Source organism: Benincasa hispida, chromosome 12 (genome assembly GCF_009727055.1).
Source record: "Benincasa hispida cultivar B227 chromosome 12, ASM972705v1, whole genome shotgun sequence".
NCBI classification, from domain to species: Eukaryota; Viridiplantae; Streptophyta; class Magnoliopsida; order Cucurbitales; family Cucurbitaceae; genus Benincasa; species Benincasa hispida.
The window spans coordinates 59,179,952-59,202,337 of NC_052360.1; the positions used below are offsets into that span (position 1 = coordinate 59,179,952).

Consider the following 22,386-nt stretch of genomic DNA (forward strand, 5'->3'; position numbering starts at 1 on the left):
TGTTCGTACTTGAATGTTCTAACGAATGTTTTGCATTAGAATAGTCATTGTTCCTGCGATCTTATCTACAATTGAAAATGATATTTTTGGCGATGATGAGAAAAAGAGAGAGAAAAGTCAAACACACCAAGAACATGAATGAACTAATTGCAGAAAGATTGGATAGCGAAGAAGGGAAGAGGTTTGATTTTGAATGGAGACAAATATAGAAACATTTAACTGTCTATCTAAGATAGACCGCGATAGACTACTATTTATGTCTATCTGCGTCATGATAGACGCAGATAATAGTCTTTCGCATTCTATATAGATAGACGGTGATATTTTGTTATTATTTGTAAATATTTTCAATAGTTTTGTTGTAACGACCCGACCCCCTAGGACTTGGGTTAGATCGTTACTAAAATAAATGCATGCATAAAATTTAACACGACGCTCAGTTATGTTGAAATAAATATTAATTAAACAAGGGAAGTTCAAAAAACATTTATTAACTGCAATTGTTAAAACAATAATAGGGTAACCATAATTTGTAAAGATTATTAAAAGTATATAAAAGAAATAATCCGTAATAATAAGTGTAAGACAGTAAAAATAAACATTAAGGAAAAAAATAAGGACTCTAAATGTCATGATGCGGAAGCGTAAAAACTAGTCCCAGTGACACGATCATGAATTCCGCTGCGCCATCGCCGGTGCATCTCTACACTTACCTGAAACATCAACATAAGAAAGAATGAGTATGAAATACTCAGTAAGTAGCCCCACCACTGGGGTCAAGCTAGGCATCTATGTTCTCTAGATACCCGCATATGGCACGTAAACACATGAAACGGACAAGAGACTTAGTCCTATCCTATTGTAGTTAAGTATGCCCACAAAACTGGTGAATCCCGAAGGAAATACAAAACTGGTGAATCCCGGAGGAAACACAAAACTGATGAATCCCGGAGGAAACACAAAACTGATGAATCCCGAAGGAAACACGAACCGGTGAATCCCGAAGAAAATACGAACTGATGAATCCCGAAGGAAACACAAACTGGTGAATCCCGAAAGAAATACAAAACTGGTGAGCATCTAACTAATCAATGAGGATATTCACACAGTCTCAACGTTCAAAGAATCAACACCGTACAATTCTAAAACATACATGAAATTCTTGGTACCATGGCTCCACCACAGACACATAATCCTCAACAACATATTATACAACATTCATGTAAACCTTACATCATAATTCTACAACATACAAATATGCCTCAATACCAACAGATCAGACGTCGACATATGAAAACACATACCATCACATACTAACGATCAAGTGCTTAGGTGTGTATTTAAAAATTCAGAACTCGTGCTAGAACATATTTTGATTCAGATCATACTATCAATCAACATGCTAACAATTTACCATAACATACACTCACCATGCTAGCATACAACTAAAGCTTGGTCCGTGGGCAGTTCTAGTGGTAAGATTACTTACCCAAAATTATGTCTAAGCGACGAGCAAAATAATCTTCCTCCTAGCCTAGATGAATCTTGAATCAGGACTAAAGTGTGTTGGTCCGAACGCACCCCATGCTACAAAATCAATACAATCCAACAACTCTAGTCCCAAATCCTACCTGAACATAATTTGAATCCAAAATTAATAACTTAATTTTTCACTAAGTACTCTTAACCCAAAAGACAACCAACCAAACTACTCACCCAAAAACTTACCAAATCTGAACAATTTCTATCGGAAATAGTCTCAAACTCCAAAGCAATGTCTCAAAATTTCCAATCCTTGAATCTATGGTCCAAATATAAAAAGATTAACAATTTTAACCCGAAACCAAATGGGATAATTAAACCCCTCAAAGAAAAAGCCAAAACTCAACTCTTACCCAAATTATTCAAGAATCCAACGAGACCCAAATGACAGCAGCGGCGACGGTCGTGACCGAAAGAAAGAAAACGGCACAACTGGACGGATGAAGCTGGTCGGACCGCTGCAAACAGTGCAGACGCAGGCGATACCTTGGCTACAGCAGTGGTGAAACAGAGATAGAGCTGGAGTCGACGGTTGTAGTAGTAGCTGCGTTTCGATCGGCAGCTAGGCGAGCATGGAGGGGCGGCCGAAAGCTAAAGTCAGAAATGACGACTGAAGCGCAGATCGGGTCTTGGCAAAGGTGGCGCGCTACTGAAGGGAAAGGATGACTGAGTGGGTTTCGGTTAGGCAAAAATGGCGAGGGGCTGAGCTTCTGCGGAGACGTGACGAGAGTGGGCTGGGTCGGCTGAAGAGGCGAGGCGGCAGGCTCGCGGAGGACGAGTGACGGAGCGTGGTGGCTGGGCGACGGCTCGAATCGGGGAAGAGGGCTTAGGGCTGCTGCACGTGAAAGGAGAGGGGAAGGGAAAGGGAACGAAAAAGAAAAAGAAAAGAAAAGAATTGTATTGAATAAAATAAAAAAATAAAATAGTAGATTTTATTTTATTTTATTTTATTCTTTTCTTAATCCACGTTATTTCTTTAAAATCCCTCCCTTAAATGGAATTAATTTCTGCCATCAATTTCCAACATAAATAATTTTCAACGTCAATAATTAAATTCTCGCAATTATACTTAAAGTCCAAAATTTCAAAAATGCCCTCCAACTAAGCAATTATTGAATTACCAAGGATAACGTTCTGAAATTGCATTATTATATAAAAAAAATGTGCAGGATATTACATTTATCATTTAAATTATTTTTTCTTAAAATAATAAACTATTTAACAACTCAATTGAATACTCTATTTTACGATATTGATTTCAATTAACTTCTACCAATTTGAAGTATTGATCGATTTTTAATAATCATTGTTCGTACTTGAATGTTCTAACGAATGTTTTGCCTTAGAATAGCCATTGTTCCTGCGATCTTATCTATAATTGAAAATGATATTTTTAACGATGATGAGAAAAGGAGAGAGAAAAGTCAAACACACCAAGAACATGAACGAGCTAATTGCAGAAAGATTGGATAGCGAAGAAGGAGGGAGGTTTGATTTTGAATGGAGACATTATGAAAGGAGGACAAATCCAAGATAGAAGAACTAGAGAATGAGAGGGTGGGAGATGGAAGAGAAATGGAAAAAGAAATGACATCTCATATATAAAAATAATACAAAATGAATAAATATTGACAACTCGTTTAAAATTTGCCAACTCAACAATGTCAACACACACTTATACATTTACGAGTGAAACGTTACATATAAAAAGCACATGCCCTTGTGACCCATTCTGAAGTATGCCCATACTCTTGTATGTTCTAAACATTCATTTTATTTTCTATACTTTCATTTTTTTGGTTCATTTTAGTCTTGATACTTTTGAAATATTTGTTTTAGTCTCTTCGTTTTTGTTCTCATTTTATTTCTTTCGATTAAAATTTAGTATGACACTTTTCGCTAGGTTAATTTTGTAAAATGTAATCATAATTTATATTAAAAGGATTTTCGTTGCATGTAAATTTTTTTAAATAGGGATCAAATTGTTTATAAAGAGTAAAATAAACAAAAACTAAAAATACAAAAATAATAAACCAAGGTCAAAAGTAAAATACTAAAATAGTATTTAAAGAACCCAAATATCCTCTTTAATGAGGGGAAATTATTCTATAGTACAACTTGCGTTTGAAAAATATGAGTAAAATTAGTTTACTTTTTAAATTTAGAAAACTACAACTTTTCATGAGTGGGCGCAATCTTTTTGAGTAAAGGCACAACCTTAATAAAAAAAAATGTCTTTTTTTTTAGAAAAAAAAAAAAAACACAACTATATAACAAAAGGTTATGACTATTTGAATGGTGAAAAATAATTTATAAACATGTGATTTTCAAATTAATTTTTAGGTACTACATGGTTGCATCTCGACCATCACTCATCTTTATACATCTTTTTTCATCACTCCCATCTAAAAAGATATTAAAATATTTCAAAAAAGTAAAAAGCAAAATTTGTCACATGACAAATTATGATAGGATAATTTGATGGGATGCACAAAAATAGGTGATACCCAGGATACACCTAAGTATTTTTCTTAATTTTATACACACAGAACACAAAAATAAATAAATAAAATTGTTCGCTTTTTTTTTTTTTCCTTCTCTTTTCTATACAATTACTCAATTATTATAGTGTTGGTTGACTCACGTGGTTGAAATAGTGCATTAACACGTTAGTAATCCATCTTATCTTGGGAGACAATTGTTTATGAAATTTTGATTGAGTACTATATTGAGAATACAAAAATGTCTAAATAGAGATGTCCATCTTTCCCACATGGTCAAGATCTCAAGGGACTCGTCCATAATGGGTGGATAATCTCAATTTAGGCGAGTAATATGGAGGGTGTGGAGAAAAAAAATTATCCGTGAACTAAATGAGAATGGAGATAGGGAAGACATTCCCAATCCCATTTTATTATTATTTTTTAAAATACAATTATATATCTATACACACACATATATACAAAATTATATATTTGTTTGAATCACTTTTAAACTTCTTATGTATATGCATTGTAATATTGCATGAGTACATCTTACTCTCCTTGAATCACTCTTTTTCATGTAAGAATATTAGTTATCCACGTGTGTAATACACGTGGATTTTATATTATTTAAAAGATTGCATTGCATTTCCACCAAACCCATGGACATGGCATGAATCACGTTTTACAGTTACATCCTACGGCTAAGCTCATCCCTGCCCATTTATATGTTCTTCCATTTTTATTTTTTATTTTTAATTATTTTTTAGAACTCTTTTTGTTTCTGTACAATTGTCATTGAACCTCTTTTTAACCTTATCTTTAAACGTTTGACGTATTATTTTGCAGGTTTAATTTCATTTTAGTTATTATATTTTTAGTGGTCTAAAATTTATGACGTGTTTGTTTTAATTTTTCAAATGTTTAATTTTAAAAATAAATTATTTTAGAAAAATTGAAGTACTTGATAACCATTTAAACCAATTTTTGAAACATTTTCAAAGTTTATTTTAAACACTTTTCATCAAAAGAGTTTAATAAAAATGATTTTTTTGGAAAAAAATTCGTTAGTCAATTCAAACAAATACTTGGTCCTACACTTTTAATAAATCACAAATTTAATTATTCAAAGTTAATTTTTATTCAAATTAATTAAATACTAATAATAAGAATAATAATAACAATTTTAAGGCAAGAAAATGCACCTCGTAAATTTATTTTTAAATTTTAGGTTTAAATCTTACTTTGGTCCCTGAATTTTGAATTTTTTTATTCTATTTAGGTTCTTAAACTTTTAAAAATGACCGATTTAGTCCCCGAACGTTTAGAAGTGTTTATTTTGATCCCTACTATTAAGATTTTGTTAACCTTTTGATGAGATTGCATCTAGTATATGTCGAGCAAAAATGAAGATGAAGAAAAATGACAATAACTACGGCCAAAATCTTGAACACAAAATGACTTTTGAGTTCTCCAAAAAATCACTTACCAACTAACTCAAAATTGAAACCGTACATTTTTTAGCATGATTAACTTATTTGGCCTAAAAATACAAACTATCTCATCATTTTGATTAAGAGTTAATGGAATTTCAGTATAGAGACCAAAATAAACACTTTTTAAAAGTTTAGGAACTAGAATAGACGTTTTCAAAAATTTAGAGATCAAAATAAAACAAGTATCAAGGTTCAGATATCAAAATAGGATTTAAACCTAAATTTTATTAAGTGAATTCTAATACAAATTATTTTTTTAAAAAAAGTTAACAATAAAATAATAGTAGAGACTAAGCATTTTTTTTTTCACTTAAGTCAAACATCAACACAACATCAAAGCCATTTAGTATGTTTTATGGCCACATATGTTAGTGTAACAAATGGTCAAATTACATAAACAACCCTTTAGAATCATTCTACAAAATTAAATGACTTAAAAATTCTCTCTTATAAATTCTAGCAAATAAACATCAAACTCAATTCTTTGATATTAAAAGTGCATTTTTTCTTACAAAATATTAAATTTAAAATGTTAAAGCAATGCGGAGGTATTCGAATCTCTCTAAGTAAGTTCTAAATTTAGTGAAAATTGCGAAAGAAATCCAAATTCAAATACAAAACTTGATCCCTCTTTTTTGGAAGTTTCTCTTTTTGCCTTTGTACGAATCCCCAAGAGGCCAATACCAAAATCATAAACCAAAGCGAAATCCTTTCGATGATCTGCTGCGCTTTTCTGTAGAAGCAGACAATCGAGGTTCTTGCCGTTTCGAAAGGGACCTAAGAATAAGATCGATGTAAAGAAGAAATGGGCCTTCGAAGAATTTGTCATCGACTTCAATTGCATCGGTCGAGTTCATTTTAGCGATGAATCGGGCCCAAAATTGGTCCCCCAACTACAGAAATCCCCATCATTGCGATCAATTCTGTCAATAATTCTCGCTCCTAATTCTAATAAATTAATTAATTATGCGAAACTCGTGGAATCTTCGTATTTCTTATGGTAGATGCTTGATTTCATCGGTGAAATGGGTTTGACTGGCCTTGGCTGTAGCAGGTATACTTGCTTTTCCCACTGTCTTTCTCTGCTCACTGTTGTTTTTTCTCACTAGACAACGGTTTCCACCTATTGTCTTTCTGTCTCTTACTATTGAATAATCATTTTATTGTCTATTATCGTTACTTAATCTAAATGCAACTCTGTTCACAACTGTGTTGTGAGGATGCAACTTTTATAGCTTGGGAAAATTTATCTTTCCTTGGATGTCAATATTTCCCCCATTTTTTGTCTCTGCTTATACTCCTTTGAGTTTTTGAATTTTTTGATGGCTGAATGAGCAGTTTAGTGATGTGATGATTTAGGGTTTCCCAGTTGTTCTTCTTTGATGGGTTGTGGGTTCTCTCTTTCTTGTTGGCTTTAGGCTGCTGATTTTTATATGGTTTTGTTCTTTCACTTTACCATCCCCCCTTCAGATGCTAGCCTTTCTTCGATTAAAAAATTTTGCTGACTGTGTAAGGTTTTATCACTTGCGAGTTCGAGAGGAATTCTTTCAGTCCTCTCTTCAAGTAGGTTTCTTTGTTATATCTGAGTTTGTTTTGGCCAATTTTAGTGTTCTGGGAAGATTTGAAAATCTCTGATCCTTTCTTTTCCCCTTCTAAATTTCACTTTTTATTCTCCATGTTGTAATATTTTTATTACTGGATGTTTTAGTAGGTATACTATTCCTTCAGAATCTCAGGAAGTCTTAGAGCCAGTTGAATTTGTTCACTTCCTGTCTTAACTCTTAAACACCCTTCTTTTCTGTTAAAAGTTATACTGCTTTCGGGTTTCCAAATTGAGTTTTTCTTCCTTTCACGACACCTGGATATTATCCTTCTTTGTGAGTTGAGCTTTTTAAACTTTCATATTTGAATGTATCTGATTCTGATAACTTCCTGTGTTCCTAGCCTCGTTTTCTATGTCACTGGCCTGTTGTATTCCCGTCGCGGAAGGTGTCTACTGTATAGCATGTGCTCGTTGGTTGTGGTTGAAGTTTCTCTATAATGCTGGCCATGAAAGTGAAAACTGGAGCCTGGCCACGACTGAGGAATTTGAACCTATTCCTCGGTATTGTCGATTAATTCTATCTGTATATGAAGATGATCTCCGGAACCCACTTTGGGCTCCGCCAGGTGGTTATGGCATTAATCCTGATTGGGTACTACTACGAAAGGATTATGAAGAAACTCTTGGTCGTGTTTCCCCATATATGATTTACCTTGATCATGATCACGGTGATGTAGTCTTGGGAGTTAGAGGACTTAATTTGGCAAAAGAAAGTGATTATGCAGTTCTGCTAGATAACAAACTTGGACAGACAAAGTTTTGTGGTGGGTATGTACACAATGGTCTTTTGAAGGCAGCAGTATGGATTTTTGAAGCCGAGTGTGAGGTTTTAAGAGAACTGGTTGAAAAGAATCCAGGTTACACCTTGACATTTGTTGGGCATTCCCTAGGGGCTGGAGTAGTGTCATTATTGACAATAATTGCACTGCAGAAACAGGATAGATTGGGGAACATTCAGAGGAAGAGGATCAGATGCTTTGCTATTGCTCCTCCTCGGTGTATGTCACTAAATTTGGCAGTGAGATATGCGGACGTGATCAATTCTGTAGTACTCCAGGTAGAGTCATCAAATATGGCTGCAAAGAAACTTGTTTTCTCTGAATGATTATAACTCATAGGCTTAAGTTCTTTGAGGTGTTATATTAAGCTCATTTTGGTATATTTTGTGGGCTACATATTGAATTGAAGTAAACTAGATAGATGCAGCCTAGACTTGTGGTTAAATTCAGTTATGACTATATTGGATATGTTGTACATAAGGGATTGTATCCGTGGACTCTGTACTTTTTAACATATCATATTCAAAGCTTTTCATAATTGGGAAGATGTACTGTATAGTTAATATAAAATAATGGAAATGCATCAATATTCAATATTGGAAATGCTTTCTGAAACTAACCAACATAACTTTTCTGTTTTTTGTAAGAACTATTTCATTGATGGTACAAAACTATAAAAGGGAGGGAAGGTGGGTATTAAAATCAACAAACAGGGGAGGAGGTACTTTCTGTAATATTTTCAGAGAAACAATGTTTGAAATTTCAGGACTGGTCTGAAGATGAGTCCTATGCAAAGCAGCACATTTCTATGCTTGATGATTAAGTTTACATGTTGCGTATTACTTCTGCACTTGCAGACGTAAGATGATAGTGTAGTTTTGTTGCCTATTTTTTCAAGCCCAAGTTTATTCTCTTGAAAGCAATAGTTCTCCATTTATTCTTTACTCTTGCAATTAAGTGATTATGGGCAATGTGCATTGTTCTGATGTACCAGGATGATTTCTTACCTCGGACCACTACAGCTTTGGAAGATGTATTCAAATCACTTGTCTGGTAAAAGTACAATTTTGTCAGCACCTTTTGAATTTTTTTTTATAAGGGCCCTTACATCTATGTTTCAATAAGCATGACCGTACCGATTATAAAAAAGAACTTGAGAAAAAAAAAATAATTGTCTAATATTGGACATTTGGAGGAAGGTTTGGTAGGCATTTGTTCAAGCTTCTTTCTAGCCAGTGAAGTTGAGCACTTTCACTTGTTATGTCCTGGATCTTTTACATCATAATGAGTATCCTTATTTGAACAGCCTACCATGTTTATTATGCGTGATGTGCTTGAAGGATACATGCACGATGGAGGAGAAGATGCTCAAGGATCCAAGACGGCTGTATGCTCCCGGTCGTCTTTATCACATTGTTGAGCGAAAACCCTTTAGGTAAGGAAGGCTTTATTAAATTCAAGAAGTTCAAAGTTAATTCAATTAGGGACGATTTCTCACTTGGTGGCGTGGTGATACTTTTTCTAACTAGTTAGGGAACTCTTAGGGTCCGTTTGATATACAATTTGGTTTTGAGTTCCGTTTTATGTTTTCAGATTCATGGAGTTAAATGGATTTAACAAATATCCATTTGGCAAATTTGGTTTTGAACAATATTTTGTATTATGTGGTTCCAATAGTAGAAATTTCAAAAACAACATTTTTATGTTTTTAGTGTATTTATATTTGAATTTAAAATTTTAAAATACAAAATTACATTAAGAAAATATCAAAACTTTGTTAAATATGCTATTTTTATGGTTTATAAATGTGGATTTGGCCCTAAATTTTCATGTTTGTGTTTAATAGGCCTGCGAACTTTGAAAAGTATCAAATAAGTCCTTAAACTTTCAATTTTGTGTCTAATAGTTATCTAACATGTTCTCTTAGGAGTGGTGCACATGCTAATTGTTTGAGTATAGGAATCCTAGAAGGGGTGCATCACATGCTAACTATTTACGTCCGTATTTGTTCTTGAGCAACTACAGTGAATGGCGTCTGCAAGGCCAAAATCTACCACCTTGAACTGAAGTCAATATGTCTATATATATATTTGTACAGCTTGCCCTTTGCTGATAGGGGTGCAAGGAAAAACCGAAAAAAATTGCTTAAACCGACTGAAACTGATTGTCGAGTTGGGTCGAAACCGGTCAGTTTGGCGGTTTTGGTTTGAAAATTTAAATAACTGAAACTTTTAGGTTGGGTTTGGGTCTAACAAATAGCAGAGCCTATGTTTTAAAAAAGCTCTCTCACCTTTTCACAAAATAAGGTGGGTGCTCTCCTTTTGTGAAGCCCCAATGCTCGGGGCTTTTTCATTATTTTTAAAAAATAGTAATAATTAGAGTTTTTCCATTTTTATTAACTAAAAAGATCAAATTTACTAATCCTAAATACAAAATTTCTTGTGTGTGTTTTTTTTTTTATTATTATTATTATTATATATATATTACCATTTCAACTTTGCTGTCTCTTTTTAATGTAGTACTTATATATAGTGCGCTCACAAGAAAATTTTACGCTTCCCCCCTCCCCCCTCTCTCCGCCTTATGCTTAAGCCCCTGAAACTTTTGCACTTTATTGCACCTTGAACTTTTAAAAACACTAAACAGATCACATTACACCGAATCGGTCAATTGTAGAAATGTAATAAACTCTAGATAGCTTAGCGAAGCATAAGGTTAGCGTAGTTAGTTAAAAGGTGCAACTCTGACACCTTGTGTCTTGAGTTCGAGATGTGGGAATCCGAAGTTTTATTTTGGTGATTCTGTCCTTGATCGTTCACTCACACAACCCATCCAATTCACAAGGTTTTTAAAACCCACTAGTGAGATACATATGAAATACGTGGAGGATCATCAACAAGACCACCATAATTGCCGATGAGGTTGCTATATGCTTTAGGAGTTGGTTGATGTTTTTATAGAAATTGTATTCAGAATGTAATTCAACTTTTGCATGTAAATTCATGCTGAGATATGGCTGATGTCTAGTGGAACGAGCAGCTTCCCTTTGAGTAGGAAAAACAGAACCTGATAGGTTGTAATGCGGATATACTTGCGGCTTGTTGACTTATGCTAGAAAGGCAATGTAACAATTACCGAGTGTCGTAGAGCCCCGGTAGTTAGAATTAGCAAGCTCCACCTTTCATATTTCTGTTATGAATTGTGACTTGTGAGGCAATGTAATAAAGGGAAAAAGTGGAGAGAAGCTAGCAGAAGACCTGAGTGATTTGGAAGAGTTCGAGACCTCTCTAAAGTCTGCTTTCCTTTGTACTGTATGATATGCATTTCCTTTTGGGAAGGAAGCCCTATCAGAATCTTCTAGAAGGATGATAGATTTTTTTTTTGGTGGGGGGGGGGGTTGTGATCTCATTGGATTTCCTGCTTCCATGGTTGTGTTTTTGAATTTTGTGATTATAGTCCTACTTAGATTTCTGTTGCTTGGAACGCTATTTTTATTTATTTTATTTTGGAATGTTTAGCATATTGGGAGATTGCTCATCTCTCTTTTGTGTCCGAGCTTTTTTTTTCAGTGGAATAGTTTCTTATTTACTTTATCAATTTGCAGGATTGGAAGATTTCCTCCAGTTGTAAAGACAGCAGTGCCTGTAGATAAGAGGTTTGAGCATTTAGTCCTTTCTTGCAATGCTACTTCAGACCATGCTATTATCTGGATAGAGAGAGAGTCTCAGAAGGCTCTTGATGTAAGTCACCCAACTTCTCTCTCCTTATTTGTCTCTGCTTCAGTAGTAAAGTTCCATGAGATTGCTTTTCTCAATAAAGTAATACAAGAAGATTATCTTTACAAGTTATGAACGATAACTGCCAAAGGTTCCCAGCCACGTTCTTATCACGAAATTAATTTATATATTGATTAATATTCACTAGTTCTTCATGCCAAAAGCTTCTGCTTACAGTTGATTCGACATTGAGTGAACAAGCTAGATGTTTGCCACTACACAAGTATTCTGATGATTCATACAAGTTTTGGTAGAGAATTGCAGAAATTAAAATGGGTTGAAAAATATTATGTTTTTCCTCTCCCCAGATCATGATGGAGAATGATAAAGCCTTAGAAATCCCAGTGCAGCAGAGGATGCAACGGCAGGCTTCAGTGGCACGAGGACATGGTGAAGAGTACAAGGCAGCCCTCGAGCGAGCTGCTGCATTGGAAATCCCTGATGAGAACTTGCCACTCTCCTATGGAACATTCAATGAATTGGAAGAAGGTGAGAATTCTAGCCAATCAATCAAAGATGCATCGGTAGCATCATCGACAAAACAAAGGGATAGTTGGGATAAATTCATAAAACGGTTTTTCGATGAGGATCAGTCTGGTCAAATGGTGTTCAAAAAGTCATAAGCATTACAGAATTCTGAATTCTTATGTGGGAAGTAGGAACTGGAAGTACCATTCTTTGACTGTAAAAAGAAACAGAGATTTAGTAGATAGCTTTATTTGTTCCCAGAATAGCACAGATAGAGTATCTTTTTTAAAAAAAATTTGGGTTCTTTGTTGCTTTGCTTCATTTGGCAAGCAATAGCCATAGTGTAGAAATGGCCTTGTGGTAAACTGGGATTTTATTTCATTATTATCATTTATTATTTTATATTAGTGAATAAGATTTCACATTCATAAATATAAATTTCGAGAATATTCTTGACATGTTTTGCTGTAATCTGTTTTAGTACTCTTTTTTGTTATTTCAACCAACTTTTCTTCCCATTGGTCAAAACATTATTTCTTCAATTTTCAAAATAAATCTCCAAAGTCTAATCTTCCATTCAATTAATTAATATACCATTATGTTGGAATTTGACACCTAAGCATTTTATCTATTGGAAAATTTTCATGTAATTTGTTAGTATATACCCTTTCATTCGCCATTTGACATGTCTAAACAAATGATATATAAATGTTACATAAATTTTAAACGCGTTTCTTTTATGTCAAGGAATGAAAAATACAACTGAAGTGGTAGAAATTTTATCTGTATGATATTCTTTTTTTAAAAAATAATTAAATGTTTAATTTGTTTACTGTTCATTACCTTTCTAATTTACTGAACATGTTTTTGGAAATGATTAAAAGCCAGAATGAAAGTTTATCTAATTTTTAAAAGTAACAAAGCAAAAAACAAAATATAATCCAATTTTAAAGATTTTCCACTCTCTTGGATGCCTAGCACATATATTTTTTTCGCCTCGAAACATAAAAGAAATGAAAGAAATGAATTTATGCGAGAAAAAAATTTGATATTTACCTAATCAAGGTATGTTCAAGAGTGATTTTGAATAAGTTAAAATTACATTTGTCATGTTTAAAATCATTTCGAAACATACCCTTAATCACTCTACTCAATTTAATGTTTAATTTTACACTTTTAAATGCATTTTTCATACTGTTAATATTGATTTTGAATGGTTAAAATTTTGAATGGTTAAAAAGCATTTTTCGTGTGATTTTGAAAATAACAAAAATGATTTTAACCATTTTAGGATTACTCCCAAACATGTCATTATATTGACTCTAAGCACAAAAGCCCAAAATTGCTATGGTCATTTTACAAAGAGGAGACTTGAGAGGAGAAATTGGAAGGGCTTTGTGTCCAAATATTCATTCCCAAAAGACATTTCTGTTCACATGTAATTGCATCCTCTACAAAGCCAAAACTAATCCAGAATCTCTGAAAAGGCTAGCAAGAAGCTGCAACCTACACCTTAAGGGATTCAAAGACAGTTTGGTTGGTGTTTGTGCCAAATAAATAACCTCTTGCATCCATTGTAAAAGGGATTTCAATATTAATGCATAGAATACCTTTTACAAGTGCTGTTTAATCATATCATTGCAACAGCTACATCTAATTGACAATAAATATGGACTCAATATCTATAATTTTTAATTGGAAACTAATAAAATATTAATTACCCTGATCTGCAATATATTGACAACTCCCAATATTTGTTGAGAGATGAATTATACAACTTCTTGCTGGCTATACCTGGAGATCATGAACAGCTTCTCCTGCATTTGACAATGACATATCTGTCAATGGCAGATTAACAGTTGCAGTGTTCTGAATTTATTTTCTTTTATGTACATGTTAAATAATGGATATTGCTGAAGGATATGATTTCAGGAAGAGAAGTAGCGACCGAGAGCTTTACCATGCATTCTCTTGACAAATCGTTCGAACTCCATAAAGTTTTGTCTTTCTAAGAGAAGTGGACTGAGTCTGTGATAGATAAAGGACGACAAATATCTCCCATCCGGATCAGCCAAGGGCTTGGCGTTATCCAATATCTTGTTATAACCTACTCTGTCGAGGAAAGGAAGAGGATTCTCACTTAAAACTTCTACGCCAACGTCCCATGCAGCATTCGTCACCTGGATCGTTGGCGAACAATTTCAGAAAGCAGAAAATGTAGGGAGTGAGGAAGTGTCGAAGGGGCATAGTCATCCAGTAATGGGTATTATACTACAGAATCTAAACAAATTTTGAACTATGGTTTCTCCTGGTATGCATACAATACAGGCATAAAATAAGGCATGCAAGCGGTATTAGAAAATTCAAGTCCAATATTATGTTCTTACTTGCCAGACTACTGCCTCGGGATCAGACAGCGAATTTGCAAAATCTTCCCGCTGGTGTAACATGTGAAACTCAGCAGAAGTGAAGTTCAAAGAAGCAGAATGCTTTTTCAGCATAGCCATAATTGCAGCATAACCATCGCGATTGCAAGGGTTATAGAACCCAGCAGTCAATTCAGCTGCATGGCTCGCTGTCTTGTACCACCAGTGAATACCTGAGAGCTGCTCAGCAATTAAAATACAGCAGTGGAGTGAATCAAGCAAAGCTATTTATTAATCAAATAAATTTTCATCTTAAGTCAATTTTGCTACTAGATATACAATACATATTTCCAACTAGACTATTGGTAGTTGTGCACTTACCTTAGCAACAATACGGGTTCCTTCAAAAGCCAACTTTGCCAGATAAAGTATCCGATCACCATGATCCACTAAAACTTTGGAGTACCAATTAAGGAAGAACCTACCGTAGTAGCCATCATAATCACCTCCATCACAAAAGAAACCTGTTTCATGTGGTCTAGAGCTGTAGGAACCTGCATTATCTGGTCCTCTACCCCAGAAGGAGTGTCCCCTTGCTTCTGCTGCTTTCCTCAAATTTTTCAACAAATACTGATCATAACACTGAAATGAAGAAACTGTTAAGATCAGAATACTAAACAAACGATTTGGGAGGCGGATGGGATATTATTACAACAAAACGTAGATAAAGTTAGGGAGGCGTCTAAAATGATCAGGATCATTCTCAATTACCAGAGTAAAACAGGCAATCTGTTGTGTTGATATACGGTTTTGATGGAATTGGTGGGGTCAAGAGACGTATTTCCAAACAATAATTTTAAGATTTAAAAAACAGTAAGAATCCATAAAATTGCAATTTTAGTTATAATTTTAAGAAAATCTCATAATGTTATATAGTGCAAATGGTACCTGGAATTCACCAATGCCAGGATATCTCCAGCCATGCTTAACAGGAAAAGATGGAAATCTAAGCTCCCCACATGGTCCCAAACCAACTTCAATTGTTGTGATGACACCATCTTCGAAGAAATCATTAAATTCAACACGAAAGCTTCTCATGTAGTCAAAATAAACCTATATGTACACCCAATGAATGAAATTAAACATCATGAAAATTCTGCTGATCTATGTAACGACTAGTAAGGAAATTCCTAGTTGAGCCTTTGGCAATAAAAGCCTTCTGTTTCACATTAAGATGAGACAGACACATATAACACTGGATCAACAGACGCCCAAAGAAAATATAAATGATAAAACATGCATGCTAGGACATACTACAAAGTGATGAGTTTTTCCAAAATATGCCTCCACTTCATTATGGTAATGAATCTAGCTGAAATTGAGCATCCCAGAAAACAAACTTAGTTCTTTTATTTCAAGATGCTCAATTCATATCTTTACAATTAAATATGAGCTCATGGTAATCTTTAATTAATGTTACCTCAAGACCTGTCCGGCCTCTTAACACTCGCTCCTTGTCAACTCCCCATGAGAGACATTCAGGATTGCGTCTTCCCTCTCTATCAGTAAAGAATATGTCAGGATTACTTCGACCAATTTCAGCAACCCAATGAGGTAGTGGAATACAAACATCATCACCAACATTGCCTCCACATTCATGAAATGACAGCACAACCTGAATTATATAAACCAGACGACATATTTCAATTAACAAAAACTTTAACAATAAAATTCCAAAAGTACATCAAACTACTTAAAAGTAGGGGGAACTAACAACACCCAATAAATGTATTTTAATTCATTGCATTGTTATCTATTACCAATTTCCAAAGTCCACCTAGGTGATCCACTGTGGGTGAAACTTTTTATATCAACAACGTCCCAATCTCCAATAGCCTAAATCCCACATACTAAGTATCTTGCAAGCGCAAAATATAACCTTCCTGGTGCAAGTTTATACGTCTAAGGCTCCGTTTGGGATTGCGTTTGCAACCTAGGAAGTGATTTTGGAAAAATCTTAACCGCCTTTATTGTTTGGTAAATCAAATTATTAAATAATCTAAGAGAATCACTTTTAAAATTATAACTAATGTGTGAAAGCTGATAGTAGTAACTTTTAGATTCAACTTTTCTAAAAATCTGCTAATTTCTTAACCATTTAAATAAATATATTATAATAATATTCTTCCATGTTAATATATTTTTTACATATGTTTTTAATTTTAATTGATTCATTTTTCTATAACGATTATTTTACTTAAATTTTTATTAAATAATTTAGATTAAACAAAATTAGTTGAAATTCCAATCATATAAAATTTTAAAATATATATATATATATATTATAAAAAATTATAAATTAATTATCAATGTGAAAATAATTAAAAATAATAAGTCTACTTTGGTTCATATAATTAAATTGTCAATTTAGAATTAATTTATCTAACACCGTAACTCATTGTTCTAATTTAAAAATAAAATTTACCAAACGCTATTTTACTTCCTCCCACAACTAATTTTTCAAAAAGCAAAACTGACAACAATTATTTTAAAAGCTACAACGCCCCCAAACGAAGCCTAGGGTAGGAGAACATATAGCTCAACAAAGTTATTAAATCATAAAATGAAATGCAAATTAGTTTTGAAAAATTATGTATTGTGTTGTAGTGTAGTGTATTGATAATTGTTAGATTTATTTTATCTATTAATAATATAAAAATTACATAATAATTTAATCATAATTTTAAATTTTAAACTGCAGTGCAATACATGTAATAGAATATTTATAAAAAAAAAAAAAAAAAAACTATTGAAATGAATACTATAAAGAGGACTGAGCAAAATTGTCTCGTTCTTGCTTTTAGGAGCAACCTACCTTACTTAAGTAACTGGTATTTGAGTAAGGTTCGGAACCCCAATTAGGAGACACAAAAAAACAAAAAAAGATTTTGGATAGAGAACTATCATGTTATCCATAAAGAGAGAACACGTGAAAGCAAAAGAGTCAAGGCGACATCGGACAATAACTTCACCTGTAACTTGAGCTTCAATTCATGCACCATCTGAAAAAGTCTCCTATAGCCATTCCAATTATATTCCTGTGGAGAATGAGCTTCAACTATCCCCCACCAACAATCAACCATGACTCCATCAACATTTGCCGATTTCAGCAGCCTTAGCTGCTTAAGCAACCCATCTGGATCAACTAGCTCACACTTCATATTAATGACACCCAACTATCACGCAGAAAAGGGGCAAATAAATAAGTAGCTCCAAAATAAGATGTATTAACAATATCCAACAATGACCCCATTTTTATCAACACCAAAAGATGCTTTCTAACATAAGGCTGAAAAATTGAGGAACTCACAGGGAACAGAACCTTAAAGTACTGAAAATAGATTTACCACAATCCAACTTAATCAGTTAGAAAATAAGGGGCACCTACCGGCAGCATCACATAAACTGGAATGTAAGGACTCCCAGCAAAATCACGTTCAGGTAATTTTGGTGTTGCGTCAACAATCTACAAAGAACAAATACCATTCAATTTTCAATATATTTCTACAGAATGTATGTTCACTGTTATTAAAATATATGAAAATTAATCCATGCCAGCACTTATGATAAGGAGTTCAAAGCGCTCATCAGTGTTATCAAATGCTTTAGGTAGCTTAAAATGAGATATGATTTTATTTTATTTATTGTTCTTCTTTATAAAGAGCAATACTTTCATTGAGAAAGAATAAGCGACTACAAGAATATTAAAAAGAAAAAAAAAAGGAAGAGGTGGTTATTGGGCATCATCAACCACAGTCACATTCATGCCTCCACTACAGTGCATGCCATAGTGAGGAATAAGTATATCCATGAGATCAATCAGTGTCTGAATGCAGGAGTAAGAATAACAAGAACAAGCCTGGAGATGGACAATGAAACAACCAATTTGACTACCTGCATTCCATCTACAGCATCAACTGAACTACTGATAAGTGGATGACCAGCTGAATGTTCCCCGGCATCTCCCATCAGGGATGAACTTTGACATCTAGCATTTGGGGATGCATCATATGGTGGAGAATTAGGCAAAAAAACACCTTTCATTCGACATGCATTGTATTCTGGCAAGCTCCTAAAGCCACAACTGACTCCCCTAATGGAAGTTGATGGAGTTTGTTGAGACGCCATATGAGAAGAAGATGAAGTTACTGCAGTAGAACCTCCTCCAGCAGGTTTGATGCCCTGTAAAAGTTGAAGAGAAATGTTTCCATTTGGGTATTTCCTGAAATTTGTTAGAGGTGATATACAAGGAATGTTGACAAAGCCTATTTAGGTACCACTATGTTTGTAAACCTTCATAAAACTGTAACAGGAGTATAAAGTTGATGAATACAATCTGCTCACAAACAAAACATTGTGAATTGGTGATTACCTTTGCTGGTTGATTTTCCAAATCTAATGATTATTGTTTATTTGTAATAAGTTCTTCAATGCATCTTCAACATTAAAAGAATTGAAAGGTTCATTACATAGGAGGGAAATAGAGTTAAAGCACATGTTTCACAATAGAGCTGGATTATACTTAAATCGTGTACAAAATATCATTCGATTATATCCAAGAAGGGAATGGCTACCTCAAGTAACAAGTACCTGAGATCTTGAAGGAAACGTGGTTCCATCTGGAAGAACTACCCAACCAGCTTCAGTAGCCAAGGCTGCAATCACATCATTGATATCTGCCCTAACTCTAAGATTATAATTACCATGTCGCCGAAGACCTGCCAAGATCCTAGCAGTGATTGCCCTTCGATGCCGCTCTCTCAACTTTGTTCTCTCTTTCTCTTCTAATGGTCTACACCTACGGCCACCCCCAGGGGTGCCCACTTGTTCTTGTACCTGGTGCTGTTCAAAGCGGTTATTGTTGCTACCACTTGACACCATTCCTCCATCATCCCCAACCATTAATGAACTATGAATCCGCCTCGCCCCATCATCTTCTTCATCATCCTCTTCTTTCACATCCATCTCCACATCTTCTTCATCATCTTCCTCACTCGTACCTATCAATTTTTGCATATCCGTTGCCATAATCACGCTGTCTCCAAATTATATACCTCTTAGACGTAGTTAATTTATGATCAATTATTATACTGCAAATCCACTATTTCTCAATCCAGCGACAGTTAATGTCCAGATAATGCACTCCATATGGTACCATTACCACTATGTACAAGGACTTCTTTGGAAAGCTGGCAGGAAAGAGTACTCTGGTAATAAAATGAAACTCGATATTAACAGTCACATGTCAAACTGTTAACATAAAACTTAATATCATCCAACAAAAATTCAGAACCATTTTAGAGTTGCAAGATCTCAAACATTAGGTCATGTCAGTACATGAATATTCAACATATGCCATCTTTAATAAATCAACGAAACAGAACAAGTAACTAGTTCAATGTTCTTGGAACGTTGAAACTTCAAATCTTTTCCCTAGAGAAAATAACTCTTCATCTGAAAAGACGCTATCCGAAAAGAGTACCATGTTCATCCTATTCTCCACAAACACTGTAAAAATTTCACTTCTGAGTATATATATTCTGTACACGAGAGTGTGTTTCCAGTTAAAAAGCAACTTGAAATTCCGGCTGAAAAACTCGGAAAGCCTACGAGGGAAAGGAAAAAAGAAAACTGCAGTACCTCAAGAACGTCATGTTTCATCTTCTTTTCTTTACCAAGTCCTATCAACACCAGCACAAAGCAACTACGTTTGCAGAGCCTCAAACCAGCTGATTTCTTCGAAATTTTCACCTCCAAGTCTCAGCACCAAATTCTGCAAAAACAACTACTTCAAAAATAAAATCCGTATGAACACATACCTAAATCTTCAACAAACCCATAAAAATTTCTCGCGGAGATGACGAAACCTTTCCGGCAAAAGGTAAGGTGCTCCGGAATCGATTTGCCGTCGATCAGCCAGGCTCCGGCCGGAGAAGAATCAAGGAACGTGTGTTAGAGAATTCACCGGCGACTCATTGGTCCGGCAACAGAGGAGAGAGAGAGATTGATGCTCAAGCGTGCGAGCATGCGAGGGGAAGGGTTTCGCACGCGCGCGCGTGTGAAGATGATTTAGAATTGGGAAAATTGGCACGCAGTACACACGAATTAGGCGTGTAAGTCTATAACAGAGTGAGCGTGAAACGAGTGGATGACCGTGTTTTCGTGTGGGTCACACGTGTTTTGTAGGATTGAGCTAACGGTTCGGTTTTACATTTAACTCAGACCGAACCGTTCTAATTGCTTTTGGTTTACAGATTTATCTACACTAGAAACGGTTTTTTAGTACAAATGTCTTGGTCACTAGCATATTATATGTCAGTCAAATTTATTAAAATATGGATAAAATTTTGATATTCATAGGTATTTTTTAAATAGTTATAAATATACAAATAAAAGATTGTATATTTCTAATAATATATTAGTGATATTTATCCAGTATGATATAATGGAAATGTTCAATTATCTCTATGTTAATATTGATGGAAATGAGAGATGATATATGGTTTTTATCCCGATTATATATGTCTTAATTAGTTGATATGTATTTACGTTACAAATTAAAATCTTGACTTTAAAGGAATTTAAACGACTTTTAAAATCCAATTAAATATATTTAAAAGTTTAGCATCATAACACATTTCATTTATGTTTGCTTTGGTTTTTTCTAATAAGTTTTAAATAGAAAGTTGGCGGAGTGACGAAAAAGAAAATCGACTTTTAACCTTAAACCTGTCGAATTCTATCGATTAGGATTCAAGATTTTTAATTTCATTAAATTGGATAGTTTTCAATCAATTTAATTTTTTGCTAATTCATTTACTAATTTTAATAGCAATATAGTGTAAAAATCTTCGTAAAATCATTAATTTCACTAAAAATAAAATGTTGTAAGAAAATATACTTGATGTCGGTTGAGTTATCTCATATTGACATTCAAATTAAATCAATTATTATTTTTTAAAAATTTAAATTTGACAACTTATAAACAAAATCGAAAATTCAACAATATATTAAATATAAACTTGAAAATTCAGACTTATTTATAAACATTTGGTTTTTTGTTATTGAAAATTAAGTCCATATTTTCTCTCCTTGAGTCAAATAGTTTAATCTTGGTTAAATTTTAAAAACAAAAATAAATTTTCAAAACTAAAACTTTGTTTGATAATCATTTCGTTTTTTGTTTTTTGTTTTTGAAAATTATACCTATTTCCTTCCCATTTCTTAAAATAATTTGCATCTATTTTAAGTACAATGGTTGAATTCTCAGCCAAACTCCAAATTTAAAAAACAAGTTTTTAAAACTTTTTTTTTTATTATTTTCAAATTTTAGCTTGGTTTTTAAACTATTGATAAAAAGTAGATAAGAAAGAAAGAAATTTGGAAGTGGAAGTAATTTTCAAAAACAAAAAATCAAAAGGTTACCAAATGTGGCTTAATTTTTTGTTAGTTTTTAAAACTTCGTTTGCTTTCTTGAAAACATTGGCAAAAAGTATAAATCAATAAATTTAGAGGTAAAAAATAGTATTTATAGTCTTAATTTTTTAATATTAAAAACCAAAATCTAAGTAGAAATAGAGAATATTAAAAACCATACAAAATCTAAATAGAAATAGAGAATATTAAAAACCAAACTCTAAAGGTTAAGAGACTAAATACACACCAACTTCAAAGTTTGGAATAGAGAATATTTTTTTAAATATATATATTTCAAGTAATAAGAATGTCTTTTTTTTCTTAAAAAAAAAGTATATTAAGTCGAGAGAAAATTAAACACAAGAAAGGCCCTCAAATAAAGCAGAAAACATTCTAT

At 33.6% G+C, this 22,386-nt stretch overlaps 2 protein-coding genes and 1 long non-coding RNA gene across 5 annotated transcripts; 1 reads left to right on the forward strand and 2 right to left on the reverse strand.

Moving 5' to 3' along the window:
* Window positions 1-546: 546 nt before the first annotated feature.
* Window positions 547-2,441, reverse strand: LOC120067726. The gene is made up of 4 exons (XR_005479008.1): window positions 1,896-2,441; window positions 1,729-1,801; window positions 1,490-1,631; window positions 547-713 (listed from the first exon to the last, which is right to left on the reverse strand). It is a non-coding gene; the product is annotated as an uncharacterized LOC120067726 (long non-coding RNA).
* Window positions 2,442-6,131: 3,690 nt separating this feature from the next.
* Window positions 6,132-12,594, forward strand: LOC120067204. 2 transcript variants are annotated; one of them, XM_039018702.1, is made up of 6 exons: window positions 6,132-6,575; window positions 7,466-8,181; window positions 8,898-8,956; window positions 9,210-9,338; window positions 11,508-11,643; window positions 11,988-12,594. In XM_039018702.1, exons 2-6 carry the CDS (start codon window positions 7,477-7,479, stop codon window positions 12,300-12,302), a joined length of 1,344 nt encoding a protein of 447 aa, XP_038874630.1. In that variant the 5' UTR covers window positions 6,132-6,575; window positions 7,466-7,476; the 3' UTR covers window positions 12,303-12,594. The 2 variants fall into 2 exon arrangements, with proteins under 2 accessions (XP_038874630.1, XP_038874629.1); XM_039018701.1 differs by lacking the exon at window positions 6,132-6,575 and having other exon boundaries at window positions 6,592-8,181.
* Window positions 12,595-13,526: 932 nt separating this feature from the next.
* On the reverse strand, window positions 13,527-20,717 carry LOC120067854 (beta-amylase 7-like). 2 transcript variants are annotated; one of them, XM_039019456.1, is made up of 12 exons: window positions 20,441-20,717; window positions 20,214-20,346; window positions 19,164-19,780; window positions 18,468-18,755; window positions 17,962-18,039; window positions 17,546-17,749; window positions 15,994-16,188; window positions 15,462-15,626; window positions 14,895-15,155; window positions 14,535-14,753; window positions 14,108-14,327; window positions 13,685-13,964 (listed from the first exon to the last, which is right to left on the reverse strand). In XM_039019456.1, the coding sequence occupies exons 3-12, from the start codon at window positions 19,599-19,601 to the stop codon at window positions 13,936-13,938; spliced, it is 2,097 nt and encodes a 698-aa protein (XP_038875384.1). In that variant the 5' UTR covers window positions 19,602-19,780; window positions 20,214-20,346; window positions 20,441-20,717; the 3' UTR covers window positions 13,685-13,935. The 2 variants fall into 2 exon arrangements, with proteins under 2 accessions (XP_038875385.1, XP_038875384.1); XM_039019457.1 differs by lacking the exons at window positions 20,214-20,346; window positions 20,441-20,717 and having other exon boundaries at window positions 13,527-13,964; window positions 18,468-18,795; window positions 19,164-19,334.
* Between the last annotated feature and the right edge of the window lie 1,669 nt (window positions 20,718-22,386).

Bases quoted from the DNA above. Each gene is read 5' to 3' on its own strand.
- LOC120067204 (XM_039018702.1), top strand. From the start codon at position 7,477: ATGTCACTGGCCTGTTGTATTCCCGTCGCGGAAGGTGTCTACTGTATA. The intron at 8,182-8,897 runs GTAGAGTCATCA...CTGATGTACCAG, and splicing joins TCAATTCTGTAGTACTCCAG to GATGATTTCTTACCTCGGAC. The intron at 8,957-9,209 runs GTAAAAGTACAA...TTATTTGAACAG, and splicing joins GTATTCAAATCACTTGTCTG to CCTACCATGTTTATTATGCG.
- LOC120067854 (XM_039019456.1), bottom strand. From the start codon at position 19,601: ATGGCAACGGATATGCAAAAATTGATAGGTACGAGTGAGGAAGATGAT. The intron at 16,189-17,545 runs GTGAAGTTATTG...TATATAATTCAG, and splicing joins AATTGAAGCTCAAGTTACAG to GTTGTGCTGTCATTTCATGA. The intron at 14,754-14,894 runs GTAAGTGCACAA...ATTGCTGAGCAG, and splicing joins GAACCCGTATTGTTGCTAAG to CTCTCAGGTATTCACTGGTG.